Raw genomic sequence first — 22,890 nt, forward strand, 5'->3', positions numbered from 1 at the left:
AGTGCAGTGTTTTGTAGTTTTCTTTGTATAGGTATTTCACCTCTTTAGTTAAGTTGACTCCAATGTGTTTGAGTTTGTGTGGCACTAATGCAACTGGGATTGCTTTTTTAATGTATATTTCTTCTCTGTCATTATCTGTGTATAAGAAGGCCATTGATTTTGCGTGTTAATTTTGTGACCTGCTGCTACTTTGTTTATGAATCTATTGTTTCTTGAAGCTCATAGAGTCTTTAGGGTTTTATAAATATGTCATCTGTAAACAGTGAGAGCTTGACTTCTTCCTTTTCTATCTTGATGTCTTTGATATCTATTTCTTGCCTAATTGCTATGGCAAGTGCTTCCAGTACTATGTTGAGGAGAAGAAATGAAAAGATATTTCCTCAAAGAAGAAATACAAATGGCCAAAAAGACACATGAAAAAAATGCTCCACATCACTAATCATCAGGGAGACTTAAATCAAAACAACAATGAGGTACCACCATCTTATGCCACAGAGACTGCACACATCACAAAAAACAAGAACAATCAGTGCTGGTGGAGATGTGGGGATAAAGAGACTCTTATTCACTGCTGGTGGGAATGCCGTCTAGTCTTACCTTTATGGAAAACAATATGGAGATTCTTCAAAAACTGAAAATTGAGCTTCCATATGACCAGCTATACCACTCCTATGGATATACTTAGGAACTCTAAAATACAATATAAGAATGCTTTCTGCACACCTATATTCATTGCAGCTCCATTTACAATAGTTAGAATATAAAAACAACCCAGTTTCCAAACAACAGATGAGTGGCTAAAGAAACTGGTACATATACACACTGGAATACTATGCATCCATCAGGAAAATGAAGTAATAAAATTTTCCTATACACAGATGGACATGGAAACTATTTCCTGAATCAAATAAATTAGAGGGAGATTGCAAACACAGAATAGTGTCACTCATCTATAGGTTTTAAGAAAATAAAAATCATTATTGTAATAATACACAGAGACAATAGAGATGAGGGCTGGAAGGACCAGCCCGTCATATGAAGCTTAACACAGAGTCATGAGTCCACTTAGAGAAATAACTACACTGACCACTATTATGACAATGGTAATAAGTCGGAGAAATAGAATAATAAATAAATAATAAAAAGAATGCCTGTCTTAAATATAGGCAAGAGGTGGTGAAGGAGGGAGTTGGGGGCATTGGTGTTGGGAATATTGCAATGGTAAAAGGGGACATTCTTTTTTTATAGCTAAAAGCCAACTACAAACATGTTTCTAATCATGCTGCTTAAATAAAGATATTAAAACAATTCAGCATCAGAATAATTTTTTCCCAACCCTTCAATGTCAGCTCTCTGATGAGTCCCAAATCACAATGAAGTTATTTTGCCTGATTATTTATTTATTTGTGAGAACTCCTATTCCATCGCAGCTCATAAGACAATGGAACTCCTGCAATTATCCTTCCAGAGTGACTAGGCTATTAAACTTACTCTTAACCCTTCCTAAACCATATCCACTGTAAAAGTTGTGAAGCACTCAGGCAAATCTTAGCCACAGTATTAAAATTGTGATGCTTCCAAAACTCACCATCATTCCAGTTACCAAGGAATTTACATAAAGTAGAGAAAGTAGACCATACTCAGATTTGTTAATTGACCAAGGTATTTCATATTTAAAGCTACATAGGTTGAAGTTTGATTGTTTTTCTGATTGGAGAGAGTTAGTTCAAGGTCTGTGTTAGTACCAGTTTTTCTGAGAATTGGCAGCTGCGGTGGGGGCAGGTTGAGTGGTAATCTTATAGATCTTCAGATGATTCAGCATCCAATTGGGCTGTCACTATCTAATTTTTGGCATTCATTTAATTTAGTAAGTCAATATCAGCTGGTGAAGCTGCTGGCATCTCCTTTAGCCTAGCACCAGTGGGAGATGGCAAATTACCAGCCTCAAGGCTTTTGGCTTGACCACTTGTAATTACTGGAAATGCACCTTTGCTTTCCAAAGTTGTATGCTTTTTAGAAACAGTAGGGGTGCTCTTCCAAAACATTTGAAAGCATTTCAGAAAGTTTGGGTCAAATGTTTTGCATTTCCCTATACATACAAACTATAATAACAGAAGAACCACTACCAGAGTAACAGGTGTATGTATACATTACTTTATTGGTTTGTTTTATCTTGACTGTTGGAACAAAGAAGGTAGCAATATATGTGAAAAGAGGCTAGGGTTTCTAAACCCAAACTCAAGTTATTTTCATAACTTAAACTACATAGAAGCTTTTTCTTTTCTTCTTTATCCTTCCTTCTTCTCCTCTTCCACTTCTTTCTCCTTTTCTTCTTCCTCCTTCTTCACTTTTTCTTCCTCTTCCTTTTTTCTTTCTATTCTTCTTTTTCTTCTTCCTCTTCTCACACTTCCTCCAACTCTTCTTAATATTCTATTCCTATGTCTCTGGGACTCCAATGATTTCTATATTGTTTCTGTTGAGTTTATCAAAGACTTCTATTTTCATCTGTTCACATTTTTTGAGTAGTTTATTCATTGTCTGATCATTTACTTTAAGGTTCTTTATCAATCTCTTCTGCTGTATGGAGTTGTTTTGCATCTCATCCTCTGGCTCACTGACCCCATCCTCAGCTTCTGTTACTTCTTTGGAGAGGCTTTTTATTGATGTGTTCATATACTGAATTTTTCAAACCTCTTATTTTAGTTGTGAGTTCAGATCAATCTATGTTTGCTTTGAGTTCTTTGAGCATACTTCATATTAATACTCTAAACTCCTTATCTGAGAGGCTTTTCAGGTTATCTTTATTCTCTATGCATGGTGTTGTCATGCATTATTTCCCCATTGAAACACTTGTATAGTGATTTTTACTATGTGCTGTGCTGGGTTAATGGGTTAGATGCACATGGCTGTGGAGACAAGCAGAGTGGTTGCACTCCTCTGTCTCCACCTTATTGGGTGGGGTCCTTACCAAGTTTGGCCCTGAAGATTATGTTCGACTGCATCTTCTTGGCTGTCTTGGGCAGAAAAGCAGACAGGGAACAAGGCAGAAGTCTTTTATAAGGCTATCCAGGTTTGGGCCCTGGAGATTGTGTTCAATGGTGTCTTCTTGGCTGTCTTGGGTAGTAAAGCCTAAACTAAATAGAAGCTAATTTAAAAATCCACAGTGGAAAAATAACTTTGAGCAGCCATGAGACTACTTCAGAGAACATCTCACCAGCTGTAGATATGGTCCCTGTTTGGGCACCAGGTGTAAAAGATGCCAGTAGTCAGATCTCACGATGTGAAAATCACTGGTGAGGTCAGAGTCACTGGCAAGGTCAAATTCGCTGGATCTAGAAATCACTGGTAAGACTGGATGTCAGGTGAGTAGAGTGCTAAAAAGAAGCCATCCACCAGCCACTTTGGAGAGTAACTAAGTTTATTGTAGATGAGAAAGAGATATTTATATTAGGGAATAGTAAGGTGGAGAGTAAAGTGTAGATTGTTGGGTAAGATGTGAAATGGAATTACAACAGGGTGTGTACTTCTGTGTTTAGGGAAGTCAGGGTAAGGAAATTAGGGAAAGCAGGGTGTGTGCTCTGGATGTTAAAACATGGTATGTGATTAGCTCTAAGTTGAGACCTATTATGTGAGATGGTTCTTTTTACCTGAAGTGGGACTCCTTACCTAGGTGGTATCTCTTGTGAGGTAGGACTATTTACATGAAGAGTACTCTTTATCTGATTGGGATTTTTTACCTGAGATGGGACCCCATACCTGATGTAGGACCTCTTATAAATTATTTGGGATTCTACCTCAAGTGGAACTCTTTAAATGAGATGGGACCCCATATCTATTGTGGTATTCTTTACCTGTGTTTGGACTTCTTTCTTGAGATGGGACACTTTACCTAGGTGGGACTGTTTACCTGAGGTGGAATCCCTTACTTGAGTTGGGACTCCTTAACAGATGTGGGTTACTTTACATTCATTGAGACACTTTATCTGAGTTGGGACTCTTTCCTGAGGTGAGGTGGTACTGTTTATCTGAGGTAAGAGACCTTACCAGAATATTTTTTGTTTTGTTTTTCGGCCACACCCCCGGTGATGCTGAGGGGTTACTCCTGGTTATGTGCTCAGAAATTGCTCGTGGTTTGGGGGACCATATGGGACGCCAGGGGATCGAACTGCACTCCTTTGTAGGCTAGAGCATGCAAGGCAGATGCCTTAAGGCTTACACCACTGATTGGGTCCAAACCTTACCAGAATTTTGACTCTTTACCTGAGATGGGACCACTTACCAGAGGTGGGTTTCTTTACTGAGATTGAGCCAATTTTATTTATTTTTGTTTGCTTGATTTTGGGGGGGGGGGCACAACCATTGACTCTCAGGGGTTACTCCTGACTATGAGCTCAGAAATTGTTCCTGGCTTGGGGGGACCATATGGGATGTCGGGGGGATAGAAACGCAGTCTATCTTAGGCTAGCGCTTGCAAGGCAGACACCTTACTTCTAGTGCCACCGCTCGGGGACCAATTTTATGAAGTGGGACACATTACCTGAGGACACATTTCTCTTTACGGGAGGTGGGACTTCTTATATGAGTTGGGCCTCCAAATCTGATGTGGGACTATACATGAGATGGTAACCCTTACCTGAGGTGTGACTCTTTATCTGACTTGGGCGCCTTTACCTAGAGTGGTACTCTTTACATGAGATGGGACATTTTACTTGAGATGAGATCCCTTACCTGAGGTGGGACTCCTTATATTTGTGGACCCATTAACTGAAGAAAGATTGTTTACTTGAGGTGGGACTCATTTCCTAAGGTTGGAGTCTTTATCTGAGGTGGGACTCTTTGCTTTAGATGGGACTCCTTACCTGAATTGGACTCCTTATCTTGGCGGGTCTTTGTCTGACAACTTATGTGAGGTGGGACATTTATTGTGGTGGGACTCTTCATGAAGTGGGACTTTTTACCTTTGTAGGACCCTTGACTAAGGAGGGCCTCTTTACTTGAGGTGTGACTCTTTCAAGGACATAGAACTCTTTACCTGAGTTGGACCCCTTATCTGAGGTGAGACCCTTTACCTGAAATGAGAATCCTTTCATGAGGTGGGACTCCTTATCTTGGTGGAATATTTATCGGTGAAATACTTTATCGGTGAGATACTTCACTGAGGTCAGATTCTTTAACTGAGATGGGGCCCCTTATTTGAGGTGAGACCTCTTATGAGTTGGGCCTTCAGATCTGATGTAAAATGGTACCCTTAATTTGAATTGTGACTCTTTATTTGAGTTGTATCTCTTTTTTGGGGGGGGAGTCATACCCGGCAGCGTTCAGAGGTTACTCCTGGCTCTATGCTCAGAAATAGCTCCTTGCAGGATTGGGGAACCATATGGGATGCCAGGATTCAAACACCTTACCTCCATGCTTTCTCTCTGGCCTGAGCTGTATCTCTTATCTGAGGTGAGATCCTTTACCTGAGATGGGAATCCTTACCTGAAGTGAGACTCCTTATCTTGTGTGACTCATTTCCTGAGGTATGGGTATTTTACTTGAGGTGAGACTCCTTCACTAATGTGGGACTATTTACCTGAGGTGAGAGCTCTTATCTGAGGTGGAAATTCTTACATTATTTAGGCCTCCTGCTCTGATGTCTGCCTCTTTTTCTGAGGTGGGACCCCTTTTCTGAGGTTGGATTTTTTTTTATTCTTCTTTTTTTATAATCTTTTTCTTTATTTAAACATGTTGGTTACAAATATGATTGTGATTAGGTTTTAGTCATGTAAAGAACACCCCCTTCACCAGTGCAACATTCCCACCGCCAATGTCCCAAATCTCCCTCTGCCCCACCCCACCCCCGCCTGTACTCCAGACAGGCTTTCCAGTTCCCTCATTCATTTTGTGTAGTTATTTCTATAACTGTACTCACCACTCTTTGTGGTGAGCTTCATGAAGTGAGCTGAAAGTTCCAGCCCTCCTCTCATTGTCTCTGAGGATTGTTGCAAAAATGAGGTTGGATTTCTTTTGTTTTTTTGGTTTTTGGGCCACACCCAGCATTGCTCAGGGGTTACTCCTGGCTGTCTGCTCAGAAATAGCTCCTGGCAGGCACGGGGGACCATATGGGACACCGGGATTCAAACCAACCACCTTTGGTCCTGGATCAGCTGCTTGTAAGGCAAACGCCGCTGTGCTATCTCTCCGGGCCTGAGGTTGGATTTCTTATATGATTTAGGACATCTGATCTTATATGGGATTTTTTTTACCTGAGTTATGACCTCTTATCTGTGGTGGGACTCTTTATCTGAGGTGGGACACCTCAGGTGGGACCCTTAACCTGAGTTGGGACCCTTTATATTAGCTGGGACTCCTTACTGAGGTGTTATTATTTATTTGTGATGAGACACTTTAACTGAGGTGGTACTCCTTACTGAAATTGTATCTCCTTATCTGAGGTGGATTCCTTATGTGTGTTGGATTCACTTCCAGAGGTAGGACTGATTACCTGATGTGGGACACTTCACTTGATTTGGAACTCCTTACTGCAAGTGAGACATCTTAATCTGAGTTGGAACTCCTTATCTAATATGGGACCTTATAACTGAGCTGATACCTCTTATATAAGTTGGCACTCTACCTGAGGTGGGACTACTTACCTGAGATGGGCCACTTTAACCTGCAATGAGACACTTTTAGTGAGTTGAAACCCATTGTCTGAGGTGGAGCTCATTACCTGAGATAGGACTCTTTACCTTATGTGGGAACACTTACCTCAAATAGGATTCTTTATCTGAGGTGGGACACCTTACCTGAGTTGAAATTCCTTTGTGGGACTCTTACCTAATGTACGACACCTTATATAAGGTAGGGTGCCTTATTGATGTGAGGCTCTTTTCATCAGATGGGAATCCTTATCTTTGTGAGACCCCTTTTTTGAGGAAGGACAATTTACTTGAGGTGAGATACTTCATAAGGCTCTGACACTTTAGTTGAGGTGAGATCCATTACCTCAGGTGAAACCCTTTACCTGAAATGGAACACTTTATCTGAAGTGGGGCTCTTTATCTAATTTTGGGTCCTTTATCTGAGGTTGGAATTCTTATATGGATTTCTGGATCTGATGTGCAACTCTCTGAGATATACCTCTTACTTAAGTTGAGGCTGTTTTTCTCCGATGGGACCTCTTTTCTTGAGTTAGGTTCTCTCATAGGTGGGATTTTTTTTTACCTGAAGTGAGATTTTTAACTGTGTTAGGACCACTTATCTGAAGTGGGAGTCTTTACTAAGATATGACCCCTTACTTAAGTCGAGGCTCTTTTCCTCCGATGGGACCTCTTTTCCTGAGTTAGGTTCTCTCATAGGTGGGATTTTTTTTTTTACCTGAAGTGAGATTTTTATCTGTGTTAGGACCACTTATCTGAAGTGGAAGTCTTTACTAAGATATGACCCCTTACTTAAATTGGGACTTTTTACATGAGGACCCTCTACCTGAGTGGGACTTTTTCCCCCCTGAGATGGAAACTCTTATCTGGAGTAGGACTCTACCTGATTTGGGACCTTTTATTTTTGGTGGGACTCTTTTCCTACAGTGTGACTCTTTACTGATATGAAACCTGATATGTGACCCCTTACCTAAGGTCTGACTCTTTTTCTGAATTTATCTGAGGTGAAACTCTTTTCATAAGGTGGGAACTTTTTTTTATTTGAGTTGTGACCCTTATCTGAGGTGCGACTCTTTCTCTGAGTTGTTATCTCTTAAGTGGCTCTCCTTAGCCCAGTGTTAGGCTTTATCTCAAGTCAGAGTCCTTACATGGAGTGGGATCCCTTAATATGAGATAGACTCCTTACCTAAAAGTGGACTCTTTATCTAGGTGAAATTCTTTACCTGAGGTGGATAACTTACTTGATGTGGAACCCTTATTGTGGTGGGACATTTTTCTTAAGATGGTACTCCTTATCTTTGTTAAAACCTGTCTCAGGAGGGTCTCTTTACTTCAATGAGGTGGAACTCTTTACTTGCAGTGGAACTCCTTACCTGAGGTGGGACCCCTTACACAGGTAATGGGAACTTTACCTGAGATGGGACTCTTTTTTTTTGGTTTTTGGGCCACACCCAGCATTGCTCAGGGGTTACTCCTGGCTGTCTGCTCAGAAATAGCTCCTGGCAGGCACGGGGGACCATATGGGACACCGGGATTCGAACCAACCACCTTTGGTCCTGGATCGGCTGCTTGCAAGGCAAACACCGCTGTACTATCTCTCCGGGCCCGGGACTCTTTTTTTTTAATTTTTATTTTGACCAAAATGGATTACAAATCTTTCACAGTAAATTTTTAGGTACATAGTGACATTGAATCAGGGGCATTCCCACCACCAATGTTGTCCTCCCTCCACCCCTGTTCCCAGCAAGCATCCCATATATCTCTCTTTTACCCCACGGGTTGCTAGTATAAGTGGTCCACTCTGTCTAGTATGTTGCAGATTGAAGGTCAATTCTGTTGTCATTGGCTTTGGATCTGGTATTTAAGTATGATAATTTTTTTTTATTTCTACTTAATGTTCATCTGACTGTCTGGTCTTGGAACCCTTCATTATTCCCTCCTTAATTTGTGAGGTGGAACAAGATGGTTCAAAGGACTCTTTGAACCTGAATTGGGACATCTTATTGAGTTACTCTTTACCTGAGATGTGACTTTTTACCTGATTGGGACTCCTTTCTTAAGATGGGGCACTTTATTTGAGGTGGGATTCTACCTAGTTGGAACCTCTATCTGTTGTGGAATTCTATCTGAAGTGGTCTTTACTTAAGTTGGCCCCTTTTTCCTGAGGTGATACTCATTATCTGAGGTATCTGATTTTGGGCCACTTACCTAATTGGGACTATTTATCTGAGAAAGTGCACCTTACCTGAGTTTAGGCCCTAGATTATTCGTGTCCCTGGTCTGTGGTGAGTCCCTTTCATGATGTGACACACTTTACTAGATTGGGCCTTATATTTCCTGTGAATTCTTATCTATGCTGAGGCCCTTTTCCTCATGTAGGAACCTTAGTTGAGATGAGAGCTGTTATTTGGGGTGGGAGTTTTTGCACGATGGTAGGTCCTCATGTGAATATGCTCAGGCCTTCCACCTAGCTCTGCATCAGTCATTACTCCTGATAATGCCCTGGATACAATATTTGATGCCTGGGATTAGATCCAGGATTAACTCTACCTTCTATATCATTACTCTGGCCCCAAAGAGTGGGAAAATGGTATAAATGAGATCCCTTATCTGAAGTTCAAAATGTGATATTCTGATGTGGGCCCTCTTATTTGAAAGGCACCTTTATCCAAGGTGGGACCCTTATTCAATATGGGACAACCTACCTGATGTGTGACATACCCCTCCTGGATGTGATATGATCTTAATATCATAATATATTAATATGATAAGACTCATCTGTATTAGGGATCCCTTATCTGAGCTGAGAGTCCTCTGGGTGAGCCTTTACTGATCTGAGTGAGACTTCTTACCTGAGGCTTTCACTGAACTGGGATCTTTTGTCTCAGGGTCTGACCTATCTGAGGCCCTTATTTCTGGGTCCTTCGTTGTTGAGTCTGAATTGGGGTCAGAGATAAAGATAAAGATAGAGCCTTGGCTGGTATTAGTGCCCCATGTTGCCTGTCCTTACATGAGGCTATTTTGGCTCCCTGAGATGTGGATATTATACCTGATAGGCACCTGTCCACATGGTTTTGTCAGGGCCTGTCTGACCCCTGCTTTATGGTCCAAATAGGGGCACTGACTGCCCTCTTGCTGTGCCTCACCAAACCACATTCTCTACTACCCACAAGCCCCTACAGGCCCTGGTCCCTCTATGGATCCCCAAGGGACCCTTTCAGGATTTGAGGTCCCTGAAGGTGAGTCTTGAAGATCTGGCAGTTGGCTCCTGGTCAACTCCTTCAATACCTGATATTCCTGTAGGCCTGTGGGGACCCCCTTTCCCCTGTGCCCTTGGCTGCTTGTGGGAGGAGAGAGGCACACAGACCCTCAGGATGGCAGAGTGGGGGGGCAAGAGAGTTTATTTAAAGTCAGTTGTGTGGGCAGGGACAGCATGTCATGGTGCTTCATCATCAGGGCTGTCAGGCCAGGTGTGGGTGACATATGCAGGCCACAGCCCAACTACAGGTCCTTTGCACTTGTGTCACAATTTCTGATCACTTCACCTGCAGGGACAGACAGTGACACATCACGGAGGGTGGGGCTGGGGGATGTGGGGAGGTGAGCCTGGGTTGGGGTGTACCTTGAAAAGGGTGACTGTGGTGCTGTAGAAGAGGCTCAGCAGAAAGAGCACGATAAAGGTGGAGGCCATGGCTGACAGGTTTTCGAAGCCTTCCTCCTCGGCATTTACCTCGCTCTCTGCAGGGTGAAAGTACATAGGGTCAGGGGATATTGGACAGGGTGGGCAGAGATGGCAGGGCTGGGAAAGGTAGGGTGAGCTGAGATCCCTGATATGAAATTGGGGGTTACCTGAAACCCTGCTGCAGAGTTGGGGTGACCCCATATCTCTGCTGTGGAGTTAGGGTTACCCTATATCCCAGCTGTGGAAAGCACAGATGCAGAGATACCCAGGTTAGGTGCACTGGACTAGGACCCCCACATACCCTGGTCAAGAGCAGGAGTGAATCATTCTGCACCCCTACTTTGCTGGCTCCACCTGGTTACTCTGGGCCAGTAACATGTCCAGGTGTTATGTGGGGTTGAGGCTTAGGGTATTGGCAGGGTCCACACCCCCCACCATGAGGGGGAGAGACAGTCAGATGGCTCTGGGGCAGCACTGCTGAAGGCAAAGTCCTGAAGTCCTGTGTCTCGCCTACTGGGCTCTCTGCCACTGGCCATGTGGGTGTTCAGGAAAGCCCAGACTGGTTCTCAGCTCCTAATGTGCATTGGGCCTGTTACCATCACTAGCTGCCAGGCTCAGCCAGGGTTTTCTGAGCAGCTGACTGGACAGTCCCAGGTCAGTGGCCATGGACACAGCCCCAGTGACACAGCAGAGATATGGGATCACCCAGACTACAAAGCAGGGCTCCCAGGTCATCCCAACTCTGCAGCAGGGTTTCAGGTAACCCCCAATTTCACATAAGACAAGCAAAACCTGTGACTGAGTTCAGAACCTGAACTTGAGTCCAGGACAGTGCGGGCAGGACTCCTCAGGAGAGCAAGCATCTCTCATAGTCAGCAACTGGCAGTGTGTATGTGCTTGTGTGTGTATGCACTCAGATTTATGTTTGTGCACACTGGTATGACATGTAGTGTCACCCCATGTGTATGTCAATAGCATCCATGTCAGCCTGTATCCATGTGTCAACCCATGTCTGTGTGTTATTAACACTGTCCATGTCAGCCTGTGTTCATGTGTCAGTCCATGTCTCTCTGTGTTATTTGTGTCCATGTCTTATACATGTGTGTATATCAGCAATTTCTCTGTGTGCAAGCCAGTTTATATCCATGAGCACATATAAGGCTATTTCCATGTGTGTGAGCCCATGTATGTCAGTCTGTTCATGCATAATAGCATGTATCTTGTGTCAACTGGTATGTTAACAATGTCCATGTCAGTGTATGTTCATGTTTGTCAGTCCATGCCCATGTGTTAGCCCATGTCCATGTATGTCAACACATGTATAACAGTGCCCATGTCAGCATGTATCCATATGTGTTAACCATGTCTATATGTGTTAACAGTGTCCATGTCATTGTGTCCATCCATGTCTGTATGTATCCATTGTGTCCATTGTGTGTACATTGACATAAGCCTATATCATGTGTGTCAGCTATGCCTTTGTGAAAGCCAGTTCCTATCCATGAATAATGTCAAGTTATATCCATATGTGTGAGCTCAGGTCTGTGTCAGTCTACGTTCATGTGTATCAACCCATGTCTGTAAGTCTTTTTCATGTATATCAGCTATTTCATTGAGTGTCAACGCATGTCTGTGTGACAACAATGCCCATGTCAGTATGTGTCTTTGTGTATCAGCCCATGTCATTATGTACTGGTCTGTGTCCACATGTGCCAACAGCATCCATGTGTGACAACAGTGTTCATGCCATGTCCACATCTGTGAGTTTGTGTCTATGTGTGTCAGCCCAGTTCATGTCCATGTGTGTCAACAATGTCCATGCCTGCTATGTTCATGTGTGTCACTCCATATATCTGTGTCATTGTGTCCATGTGTGTTGGCTAGTCTATGTGTCTGTCAGGCATGTTTCTGTGTATGAGTCAGCTCATAACCCAGAATGCATATCAGACTATATCCATGTGTGATCCCATGTCTGTGTTCATGTATATCAGCCCATGTCATGTCACCCATGTTCATGCATGCCTGTGTCCATATATGTCTTACTCATGCATGTACTTTACATGTGTACATGGGCCTATGTGTATGCATGAGTTCACATATCTAGATATGAGAGTGTCTGTACAGTGCCCACATGTGTGAATTACAGGTGCATACACAAATGGGTCTGCATCTGCATTACTGTGTAAGTTGTATGTCTGTGTGTTCAGTGTGAGTGGCATATGTCTGTGCATATCTGTATATATCTGTATCAAACATGTGACTTTCATGTGCCTATGAACATGACTCTGTTTACACAAGCTCCACATACATGAGTGCTGACGTATGTGAGGGGCAGATAAGTACATCGGTGTGCATATGTGAGCGTGTCTGTAAACTCTACCACCTGTTGCATATGCTTGTATGACTCTATAAGTATGTCTATGTTCAAATGTGTAATCTCTATGCACCTCTGAGTGTGTGTGTGTCTAGCTTGTGTACACATGCAATACACATGCCTGAGTGTGCTTGTGCATGCTGCTGTGCCTGTGTGTGGCAGGCCCCAGGTGCCCAATAAAAGCAGTGAGAGGAGAGAGCAGCTAGTGGGCCCTGTGAGCTGCAAGCACTCTGCAAGCAGCAGGGGGTCCCAAGAGAGGCCAGAAGCTGGGTGCCTGGAGTAGGGCAGGGGACAGCACAGGTGTGAGCACTGCTAACTCAGCATCTTTTCAACGGATCTTTTTATTTCTGATTCCGTGGCTCACAGCCTGTGTGGCCAAGCTCAGAGGGCTGGCTCACTTGCATGCACAGAGACAGGGTGGTGGGGTCAGTAGCAGGTGCTGGCGGTGTCAGACAGGACGAGAGACACGTTGTACAGGGTGGGTTTACCAGACGTCTTGTCCACAGCCTTCTCGGTCACTGACAGGGGCAGGGCCTCGTGGACCACGACGCAGGAGAAGGACTCTCCAGAGCTCCAGTCCTTCTCGCTCACCGTCAGGATGCTGTGGACGAAGTAGAGGCCAGGGCTCTGGGGCTCAGGTGTAGGGTTGCTGGTCACATAATGCTTGGGGTCCACAGGTTGCCCGTGATGCTGCCACTGGACGAAAACATCGGGTGGCGAAAAGTCCTTCACCAGGCAGGTGATAGAGGCAGACTCACGCAACTTCAGCTGCTCCTGGGCAGGTGGCAGCATGAACACGGAAGGCGGGTGCTTCGCCACATCTGTGGAGGCAAGGCAGGGTGGGTGTCGTGGGGCTGGGTTGGGGAGATGCACAGGGCAGGACAGGCAGGGCGAGGCAGGTACATACTCTTGGGCCTGGAGAGGCTCTGTTTCAGTGGTGAGGGCAGGTCGGAGTGCTGCACAGTGCACGTGAACTTCTCCCCTGACTCCCAGTCCTCGCGGCACACGCTGGCGTGGCCCTTGGCGGTGAAGGTGGAGTTGGGGTGACTCTCGGAGATGTTGACGTGTGTCTCCAGGGCTTCCCCATTCTGGCGGCTCCATGAGATATCCAGGCTGTTGTAGGTGGCCAGCCCCGTGACCAGGCAGGTCAGCTGGGCCGACTGGGTGAGGAAGATGTTGGCAAAGGAGGGGGGCAGCAGGAACACACTGATTCCGGTGGAAGTGTCTGGAGGCAGGAGAGAGGATGCACTCAATGGCCATCGCACATGATCCCCACCCATCCTCCCAGGGGACAGTGGGACTCACCATCGCCCATGCACACAGATGACACATTCTTCTGGTAGGTGAGGCCCTTGTGGAGTGCTTGGCAGGTGAACTCTTTCTGGCTGAGCCATTCATTCTCGGTGATGGTCAGTCTGCTGATGACCCTGAAGGTAGTGGGCCCCGAGCCCTTGGGCTCAGCCTCCACAGCACTGGTCGACACTAAGCTGGGCTGCACCGGTTCACCCCTCTGCAACCAGGACATGACGATGGTGCGGGGACTGAAGCCGGAGGCCTGACAGATAAGCTGGGACGTGCGTGGGTGGTTGCCGGAGAAGGAGTTTCGGGGTGGGATGAAGACGCTCACATTCGGGGGCAGCTCTGGGATGACTGTGGTGAGAACATGGAGTGTCAACTTGGTGGGGGTCCCTCAGGCAACCAGGGAGGACCCAGGAACTTGGTGCCTGCTCTAGGGGCTCACCTTGTAGATGCACGTTCTTTTCTTTGTCCCCTGTGACGTGCTTGGTATGGCACGTTATGTAATCATCGGTGCTCTGCAGGACGGCCATGGATGGCAGCAGCACCTGGGATGTGGCCATGTACTTGCCACCGGTGAGGACCTCAGGGAAACTGTAGATGTTCTGGCTGCTGATGCTGGAGCTGTTCTTGAATTTCCAGGAGAAGGTGATGGGCAGGGGCAAAAAGTTACGGGCCAGACAGCCCAGGGTCACTTGTGTCTCATCCGGCAGTGACGAATCACAGGAGACAAGAGGGAAGAGGAGTGGAGCTGAGCTGGACTCTGGGGAGTCATGAGGGAGAAAAGGGAGAAGGTTCTGCATGAGGGCAGACCCAAGGCTCTGCCCCCTGCCACGGCACTGTGGTTAGGTCTTGAGTACTATGTGGTTCCTTTCAGCATCACCAACTGACACCCTGGAACTCCCCAGCATCACTGGTTGGCCTGGCCCACTCCCAGAACTGCAGGACTGCAATCAATGGTCACTTCACCTGGTCACATAGGACTTAGAAGGCCCCAACCCCCAACACAGCTGGCCAGTTCAAACCCCTTCCCCATACTGTGCATCAGGGAGTCAGGAGACAGTCCCTCCACCTACACAGAAGGCTCAAGAATAGGTCCTTGCACTAGGAGAGTGGCAGCAGGGTTAAAAATTAAAGATTGTGCAGTGCAGAGAAAATCATCTCAAAATAAAACATCCATTTCCTTCTGCAGAATTTTCCTCCAGGCATGGCTGGCCATGGCATGGGTCAGTTGTCAGGCTTTCTGGATGCATTGAGCACTGAGTTATCTCCAAAGGGGGCCACTCAGGGTGCTTGTATCATGTCCTTACAAAATACCTTATGGAAACATCTCTTGATTCTACCTTTAAGACTCTGGCCCAATAGATGTCACAAGACCCCCACACGGGATTAGACCTCTGAGCCCTGCTGCTATGTGCATCATGGTTTGTCCAAGTGCAACGGGAAGCCTGCAGGGCCCGTGTGCATGTTCAGCCCAATGATGTGCTGATCTCAGAGCCCAGCTCGGCTGCCTCAGCACTGCCAGCTTGGGTCAGCTTAGCTCAGTTCAGCCTAGCTCAGGATTTCAGCCCAGATGAGCCCAGTTCAGTCCAGTTCAGGCCAGACAAACAGATTCAGTCTAGTTTAGTCTGATCTGCTCATCTCAGGTTTATTAGTGTAGAACAGTTCAGCTTGAATGAGCTAAAACTAAGGGTTCAATCCAGCCCCATCCAGCTCCCCTAGATTGTTCAGTTTAGCTCAGCTTAACCTTTCGAGCTCTTTTCTGCTTAGCCCAGATCAGCTCACTGTGCTCAGTCCAGCAAAACCAGTGTGGGTCAGCCCAGCGCATCCACTACAGTCCAGATGAATCCAATTCAGCTCAGTTTAGTCCATTCTAGTCCAGCTCTTTTGCCAAGCTAAGCCAGATTCAACCTAGAACAGCTCAGCTAAGCTCAGAGCAGTTTCATCACACAGCTCAAACCAATTTTACTTAACCAGCCCAGCTCAGCTTAGCTCACCCAGCTCAGCTCAACCAGTTCAGTCCAACTCAACCCAGCTCAGCTCAGCCCAGCCCAGCCCATTTCAACCCAGCTCAGCTCAGCTCAGCTCACCCAGCATAGTCCAGTGTAGCCCACTCAGCCTGGCTCAGCACACTAACCTAGTCCAGTTCAGCCCAGCTCAGCCTAGCTCAGCTCACCCAGCTCAGCTCAGCCCCATTCAGCCCAGCTCAACTCACCCAACTCAGTTCACTGAGTCTAGTCCAGTTTGGCTCAGCTCAGCACTGCCCAGCTCAGCTCACCCAGCTCAGCCCAGCTCAGCCCAGTTCAACTCAGTTCAGTCCAGCTCAGCTCATCCAGCTCAGCCCAGCTCAGCCCAGCCTAGCTCACCGAGCTCAGCCCAGCCCAGTTCATCCAGCTCAGCCCAGCCCAGTACATCCAGCTCAGTCCAGTTCAACCCAGCTCAGCCCAGCTCAGCTCTCCTAGCTCAGCCCAGTTCAGCTCGGCTCACCCAGCTCAGCCCAGCTCAGCCCAGTTCAGCTCTCCCAGCTCAGCCCAGCTCAGCCCAGCCAGCTCAGCCCAGCTCAGCTCAGTCCAGCTCACCAGCTCAGCCCAGCTCAGCTCAGCTCAGTCCAGCTCACCTAGCTCAGCCCAGTTCAGCCCAGCTCGTCACCCAGCTCAGCCTAGCCCAGCTCAGCCCAGCTCAGCTCTCCCAGCTCTCCCAGCTCAGCCCAGCTTACCCAGCTCAGCCCAGCTCCACTCACCCAGCTCAACCCAGCTCACCCAGCTCAGCCCAGCTCAGTCCAGCTCAGCTCACCCAGCTCAGCTCTCCCAGCTCAGCCCAGCTCAGCTCTCCCAGCTCAGCTCAGCTCTTCCAGCTCATTCCAGCTCAGCTCTCCCAGCTCAGCACAGCTCAGCTCAGCCCAGCTCACCCAGCTCAGCCCAGCTCAGCTCTCCCAGCTCAGCCTAGCCGCTCAGCTCTCCCAGCTCAGCACAGCTCAGCTCAGCCCAGCTCACCCAGCTCAGCCCAGCTCAGCTCTCCCAGCTCAGCACAGCTCAGCTCAGCCCAGCTCACCCAGCTCAGCCCAGCTCAGCTCTCCCAGCTCAGCCTAGCCTAGCTCAGCACAGCTCAGCCAGCTCAGCTCACCCAGCTCAGCCCAGCTCAGCCCAGCTCAGCTCTCCCAGCTCAGCCTAGCCTAGCTCAGCCAGCTCAGCTCAGCTCAGCTCACCCAGCTCAGCCCAGCTCAGCTCAGCTCTTCCAGCTCAGCCCAGCTCAGCTCTCCCAGCTCAGCACAGCTCAGCTCAGCCCAGCTCACCCAGCTCAGCCCAGCTCAGCTCTCCCAGCTCAGCCTAGCCTAGCTCAGCACAGCTCAGCTCAGCTCAGCTCACCCAGCTCAGCCCAGCTCAGCTCTCCCAGCTCAGCCTAGCTAGCTCAGCCCAGCTCAGCCTAGCCTAGCTCAGCCCAGCTCAGCCTAGCTCAGCTGTAGCCCTGCTCAGCTCTCCCAGCTCAGCCCAGCTCAGCTCAGCCCAGCTCACCCAGCTCAGCCCAGCTCACCCAGATCAGCCCAGCTCAGCCCAGCTCAGCTCTCCCAGCTCAGCCTAGCCTAGCTCAGCCCTGCTCGGCTCAGCTCAGCTCAGCCCAGCTCAGCCCAGCTCAGCCCAGCCCAGCTCACCCAGCTCAGCCCAGCTCACCCAGCTCAGCCCAGCTCACCCAGCTCAGCCCAGCTCAGCTCTCCCAGCTCAGCTCTCCCAGCTCAGCTCAGCCCAGCTCAGCCCAGCTCAGCCCAGCTCCGCTCAGCCCAGCTCAGCCCAGCTCACCCAGCTCACCCAGCTCAGCCCAGCTCAGCTCACCCAGCTCAGCTCTCCCAGCTCAGCTCTCCCAGCTCAGCTCAGCCCAGCTCAGCCCAGCTCAGCCCAGCTCCACTCACCCAGCTCAGCCCAGCTCACCCAGCTCAGCCCAACTTAGCTCTCCCAGCTCAGCCCAGCTCAGCTCAGCCCAGCTCACCCAGCTCAGCCCAGCTTCACTCACCCAGCTCATCCAGCTCGGCTCAGCTCACCCAGCTCAGTCCAGCTCAGCTCTCCCAGCTCAGCCTAGCCTAGCTCAGCCCTGCTTGGCCCAGCTCAGGTCACCCAGCTCAGCCTAGCCTAGCTCACTCAGCTCAGCTCACCCAACTAAGCTCAGCCCAGCCCAGCTCAGCTCACCCAGCTCAGCTCACCCAACTAAGCTCAGCCCAGCTCAGCTCACCCAGCTCAGCCCAGCTCAGCTATCCCACTTCAGCCTAGCCTAGCTCAGCCCAACTCAGCTTACCCAGCTCAGCCCAGCTTAGCCCAGCTCAGCTCACCCATTCAGTGGATCTCAGCTTACCCACCCCAGCTCACTCAGCTCAGCTCACCCAACTAAGCTCAGCCCAGCTCAGCTCACCCAGCTCAGCCCAGCTCAGCTCTCCCAGCTCAGCCCAGCTCAGCTCTCCCAGCTCAGCCCAGCTCATATTACCCAGCTCAGCCCAGCTCAGCCCAGCCCAGCTCACTCAGCTCAGCCCAGCTCAGCTCACCCTGCTCAGCCCAGTTTAGCCCCACTCTGCTTAGCCAGCTCAGCCAACGAAGCTCATGCAGCTCAGCCCAGCTAGCTCAGCCAGCTCAGCCAACTAAGTTTATGCAGCTCAGTCCAGGTAGTTCAGCCAAGCTCAGTCCAGCTCAGCTCAATCTGTCCTGCTCAGCCCTACTCAGCCTAGCTCAGCCTAACTCAAACCAGCTCAGTCCAGCTCAATACAGCCTGGCTCAGCCCAAGAAAGCCCAGCTCAGCTCAACTAGCTCAACCCAGCTCAGCCTAGCTCAGCTTTCAGCCCAGTTCAACTTACCCTCCTCAGAGCTGCTCTTTGGGTCCTTCCACCTCATTCCAGTTGCTGTGGATGTCAGGGCCTGAGGCCCTCAGTAAACATCTTCTGAGGCCATGGCCTATGCTTCCATCTGCCTGTCTGTCTCTTTGCTCTCCACTTGGTGCCTCATTACCTTGCCATTGGCTTTAGGCTTCAAAACATTTGAATCATAACTATCCTTGAATACTCCCAGGACACTCCAATTCCATGGAAGTGTCTGCAGGGATCTAGGGATGGTGCTTGCCAGCCTCAGAGCCAGTCCCAGAGTCAGCCCTAGCCAGGCCTTCCCTCTGAGCCAAAAGCAGATCCTCCGTATCCGTCAGTCTCTTTCAGCTAAAATATTCATTATAAGAAGAACCACATTTGGCCTCCAAGGCTGCTTGGAGTCATTGAATTCAAATGCCCCAAACACAGAATCAGCCTACAAGAAAGATGCTCCTACCACTTCTCTAAGAAGGGGAAGTTCTATTTCTGTGGCCCATCAAGGCTCCCAGGGGCTCCCACATGAAGGTCTTTCTATTCTCTAGTCATCAAAAGGCCCAGCACTGCTGCTGCCCCAAAGCACCCTCATGCCTGCCACCAAGCCACGGTGAGGCCAGCAGATCACAAGTTGGAGAAAACCCGATCTCTGGGCTTCCACACCCTACAGGCTTTCTCTGATGCTCAGAGGCAGCTTCCCAGAAATGACCCAGCACCCACATGCCTCCTGTTCCAAACCCACACTGAGCCCCACACAAAAAAGGGTCTGGAGGCTGCTGCGGTGGGCTCCTCTATGTCTCTGCACACTGCCCTGAACTTATGGCAAAGGCACCCACTGTGGGCATGGGAAGAGCCTGAAACCCAGGTCAATGGAAGAAAAAGCAGCTTAAAAAAACTCAGGTGTGGCTCTGAGAAATAGTCAGAAGACTGTTTAATTATTTCAATACCAAGTATCTATAGTGGAAGAGAAATAAAAGTGGGTGAATTGAGGGCCAGAGCAAAAGCACAGAGAGGAGGAAGTTTGACTTCCATGCGGCTGACCTGGGTTCAATCCTTGGCATTCCATAGGGTCCCCCAAGCACTATCAGGAGTAATTCCTGAGCACAAAACCAGAAATAATACCTGAGTGTGGTTGGGCCCCAAATAAAAAAAAAAGTGGGTAAATTGATAAATTGCTTAGAAGTTGATAAATTGTTTAGGTTGATTTTGCAGAAAATAAAACAAAAGTTTATAAAATCTGAACAAATTAGAACAAATTAGAAACCACTAGACTATGACTGAACAATTAATTCAGTTTGAATAGCTAAAAAAGGAAGTGAGAAGTTTTGGTCAGCAACGCGGCCTTATTTCAGAAATGCAAATCACCCAGGTGGTGTTTTTCTTAGCTAGACACTTTCAGGTTTGTTGGCCCAAGTCCCCGGAAATCCCCTCGGACCACAGTCACTAATTCTGTTTTCTTGCTTCCCCAAATAGACTCTGCTTCCGGCCACCTGCAGGCTGCACCCCTCAGGCTAACACAACAGCCTCCTTGCCCGCCTGGAAAATTGAGCTGATCAAAGTGGCCAAGTGGCAGACTGGCAGTTAGAACTTATCATTGGGCTAATGCAAAGATAATTGTCCTGGCTGTGTCACCTTTCAAAGCACACATCTCACCTACTGCCTCTTCCCTCAACTGCCCCTTCCAAACACGTCCTGAGATCAGCCGCTATTACCCTGGCCATTCCCCTGCACACAGGGGCTGAGGTCAGAGGGTCCTAAGTCTGTGGTCACTCTCCTAGCCGGGGGCCCCCCATTTCACTGCCACACAGCTTGACTGACTTCAGGCACTTGTTGAAAAGTCTCAGCAAACATACATGCTCTCAGATCTCTTTGACTCTTTATCCCTATATCTCCAATCCAGTCTGTCTGACCCCCCCAAACCTGACAGACACACCCCAAGGCTTTGGCAGCTTGGAAGACCCCCTACAGGAGCAGAACAAAGAGGCCCCAAGAATTTTTCTTACCTGAGGAGACGGTCAGCAGGGTTCCTTGGCCCCACAAATTCAAACCGTAGTCACAGTGGGGAAAATTTTGTCTTTGTACCACAAAAATTGGGCTAAGATTCCAGCCAGTATTTGGGGGGGGGGTCATGCTCAGCCCCTTTGCTGAAACTTTCATCTGGCTTGGCACCTCAGAAGCCCATAACCAAATGACTGGTTTCCCCGGGCAGGAGAACCAGAGTCCCAGTGAGGCTCCAGACTTGTGGGCACCTTGCCCCAAAGATCTGACTTAGAGAAATTCCCTGGGGTCCAACTCTTCTCCTGGCCTCCAGGACCCTCAGTGACTGGGACACCCCAAAGTTGGCAGAGAGGATAGTGGTCCGAGCCCCGGGATGGCACAGAGTGGACTGGGCAGGCCCCGAGATGGTTCTGCATTGTCCCAGGGCTGCCTCCCACCCAGCCGCTGCCAGATCCTACCTGGACCCCAGACCCAGAATCTTCACATTTCCCCCAAATAGCAATTAAAATGCTGGAGAGATAGAGGAGAGAGAGGAGATGAGGACTCACCTGAGGAGACGGTGACCATGGTTCCTTGGCCCCAGATATCAAAGTAATCACACTGATGCAGACCCCACGGGTGGCTGCACAAAAACCCCAGCAGGCCCGAGACCCCTGACACACCCAAGCCCACTGCCACAGGAACACTCACCTGAGGAGACGGTCAGCAAAGTCCCTTGGCCCCAGTAGTCGAAGTAGTCATAAGCACAGTGAGTCAGGTCGGGGTAGCTGCCTCAGAAACTCCAACAGCCAAGTCTTGTCTCTGCCTGGGGAACATCCAGTCTTCAGCCCTTTCCCTCTCCCCATAGCGCGTGTTCCCTAGGGCTTTGCCAGTTGCCCATCCTGATGCATTCTCTGGGGTCAGGCTGGGCCCACACATCCTGCCCTCCCCAGGGCCTAACTCTGCTCACTCCTTGACTATGTGACCTGTGGGTTTCTGTAACTCCATTAATCACTATGTCCCAGGTAACGCCATTGTACCCAGCTCAGCCAAAACCTTCACAGTGAAGCCCTGTGAGGCCCTTCTCTGCCTGGCCCCTGGCTGGGGAGGGGCCTCAGGGGCTGGGAGGGCTCTTGGCTCTGCTCATCTGTCTGCCATGGCAGGCCAGGGGAGGTCAGGAAGGTCAGGGGAAATCAGGGGAGGTCGAGAGGCCAGGGAAGTCAGGGAGACCAGAGGAGGCCAAGGGACATCAGGGAGGCCAGGGGAGGTCAAGGGATATCAGAGAAGGTCAGGGGATGTCAGAGGAGGTCAGGAAAAGTCAGGGATGTCAGGAGAGGCCAAGGGAGATCAGGGAAGACAAACGGAGGTCAAGGAACCAGAGAGGTTAGGGTAGGTCAGGGGAGGCCATAGGTCAGTGGAGATCAAGGGAAGGTCAGGGGAGGCCAAGAGGAGGCCATGGGAGGTCAAGGGAGATGAAAGGAGATCAGGGAAGGCCAGGGGAGATCAGGGGAGGCCAGGGGAGGTTAGGAGAGGTCAAGGGAGGCCAGAAGAGGCCAGGGGAGCCAGAGGATGCTGGGTAAAATCAGGGGAAATCAAGGAAGGTCAGGAGAGGGTAGGGGATGGCAGGGGATGGCAGGGGAGACTAAAGGAGGCCAGAGAGGTCAGGGGACATCAAGAGAGGTCGAGAGAAACGAAGAAGGTCAGGGGAGGTCACAATGAGTGCATGGGGGCTCTTCTCTCTACCCCTGCCTTATGGTGCAAGATGTGACATTCAGCAGGAGCTATCAGCAGGGGGTGGGCAGAGAGGGGACCTTGTGCAAGGAAGCCAAGGGATGGAACAGCGGAAGAGCAGGTAGCTGTATGGCTGTGCCCAGGACCACAGTGCCTGAGTCAAGGTCCCTCTTGCTGGAGCTGCTGACCACAGTGGAGGGCGTGTTAGAGCCTGCCTGTGCCCTTTCTGGAGCCTTCCTACAGCTTCCCTGCCCCTCTGAGGGGCCTCAGGAAGTACCTCCCGTGTATCTCCATTCTCTTCCATACTGGGGGAAGGAGATGCCCAGATGACTCAGCAGGACGTGGCTTGGCAGAT

General features: G+C 48.9%; 1 gene segment (V, D, J or C); it reads right to left on the minus strand.

Moving 5' to 3' along the window:
• Positions 1–13,126: 13,126 nt before the first annotated feature.
• On the minus strand, positions 13,127–21,415 carry LOC126015657 (Ig mu chain C region-like). The segment is given in 5 exon segments: positions 13,127–13,521; positions 13,608–13,925; positions 14,006–14,350; positions 14,442–14,759; positions 21,374–21,415. Coding segments are annotated over 5 exon segments (1,395 nt in total).
• Positions 21,416–22,890: the final 1,475 nt, after the last annotated feature.

The sequence above is a fragment of the Suncus etruscus genome, chromosome 8, assembly GCF_024139225.1.
Source record: "Suncus etruscus isolate mSunEtr1 chromosome 8, mSunEtr1.pri.cur, whole genome shotgun sequence".
In the NCBI taxonomy this organism is placed as follows: domain Eukaryota; kingdom Metazoa; phylum Chordata; class Mammalia; order Eulipotyphla; family Soricidae; genus Suncus; species Suncus etruscus.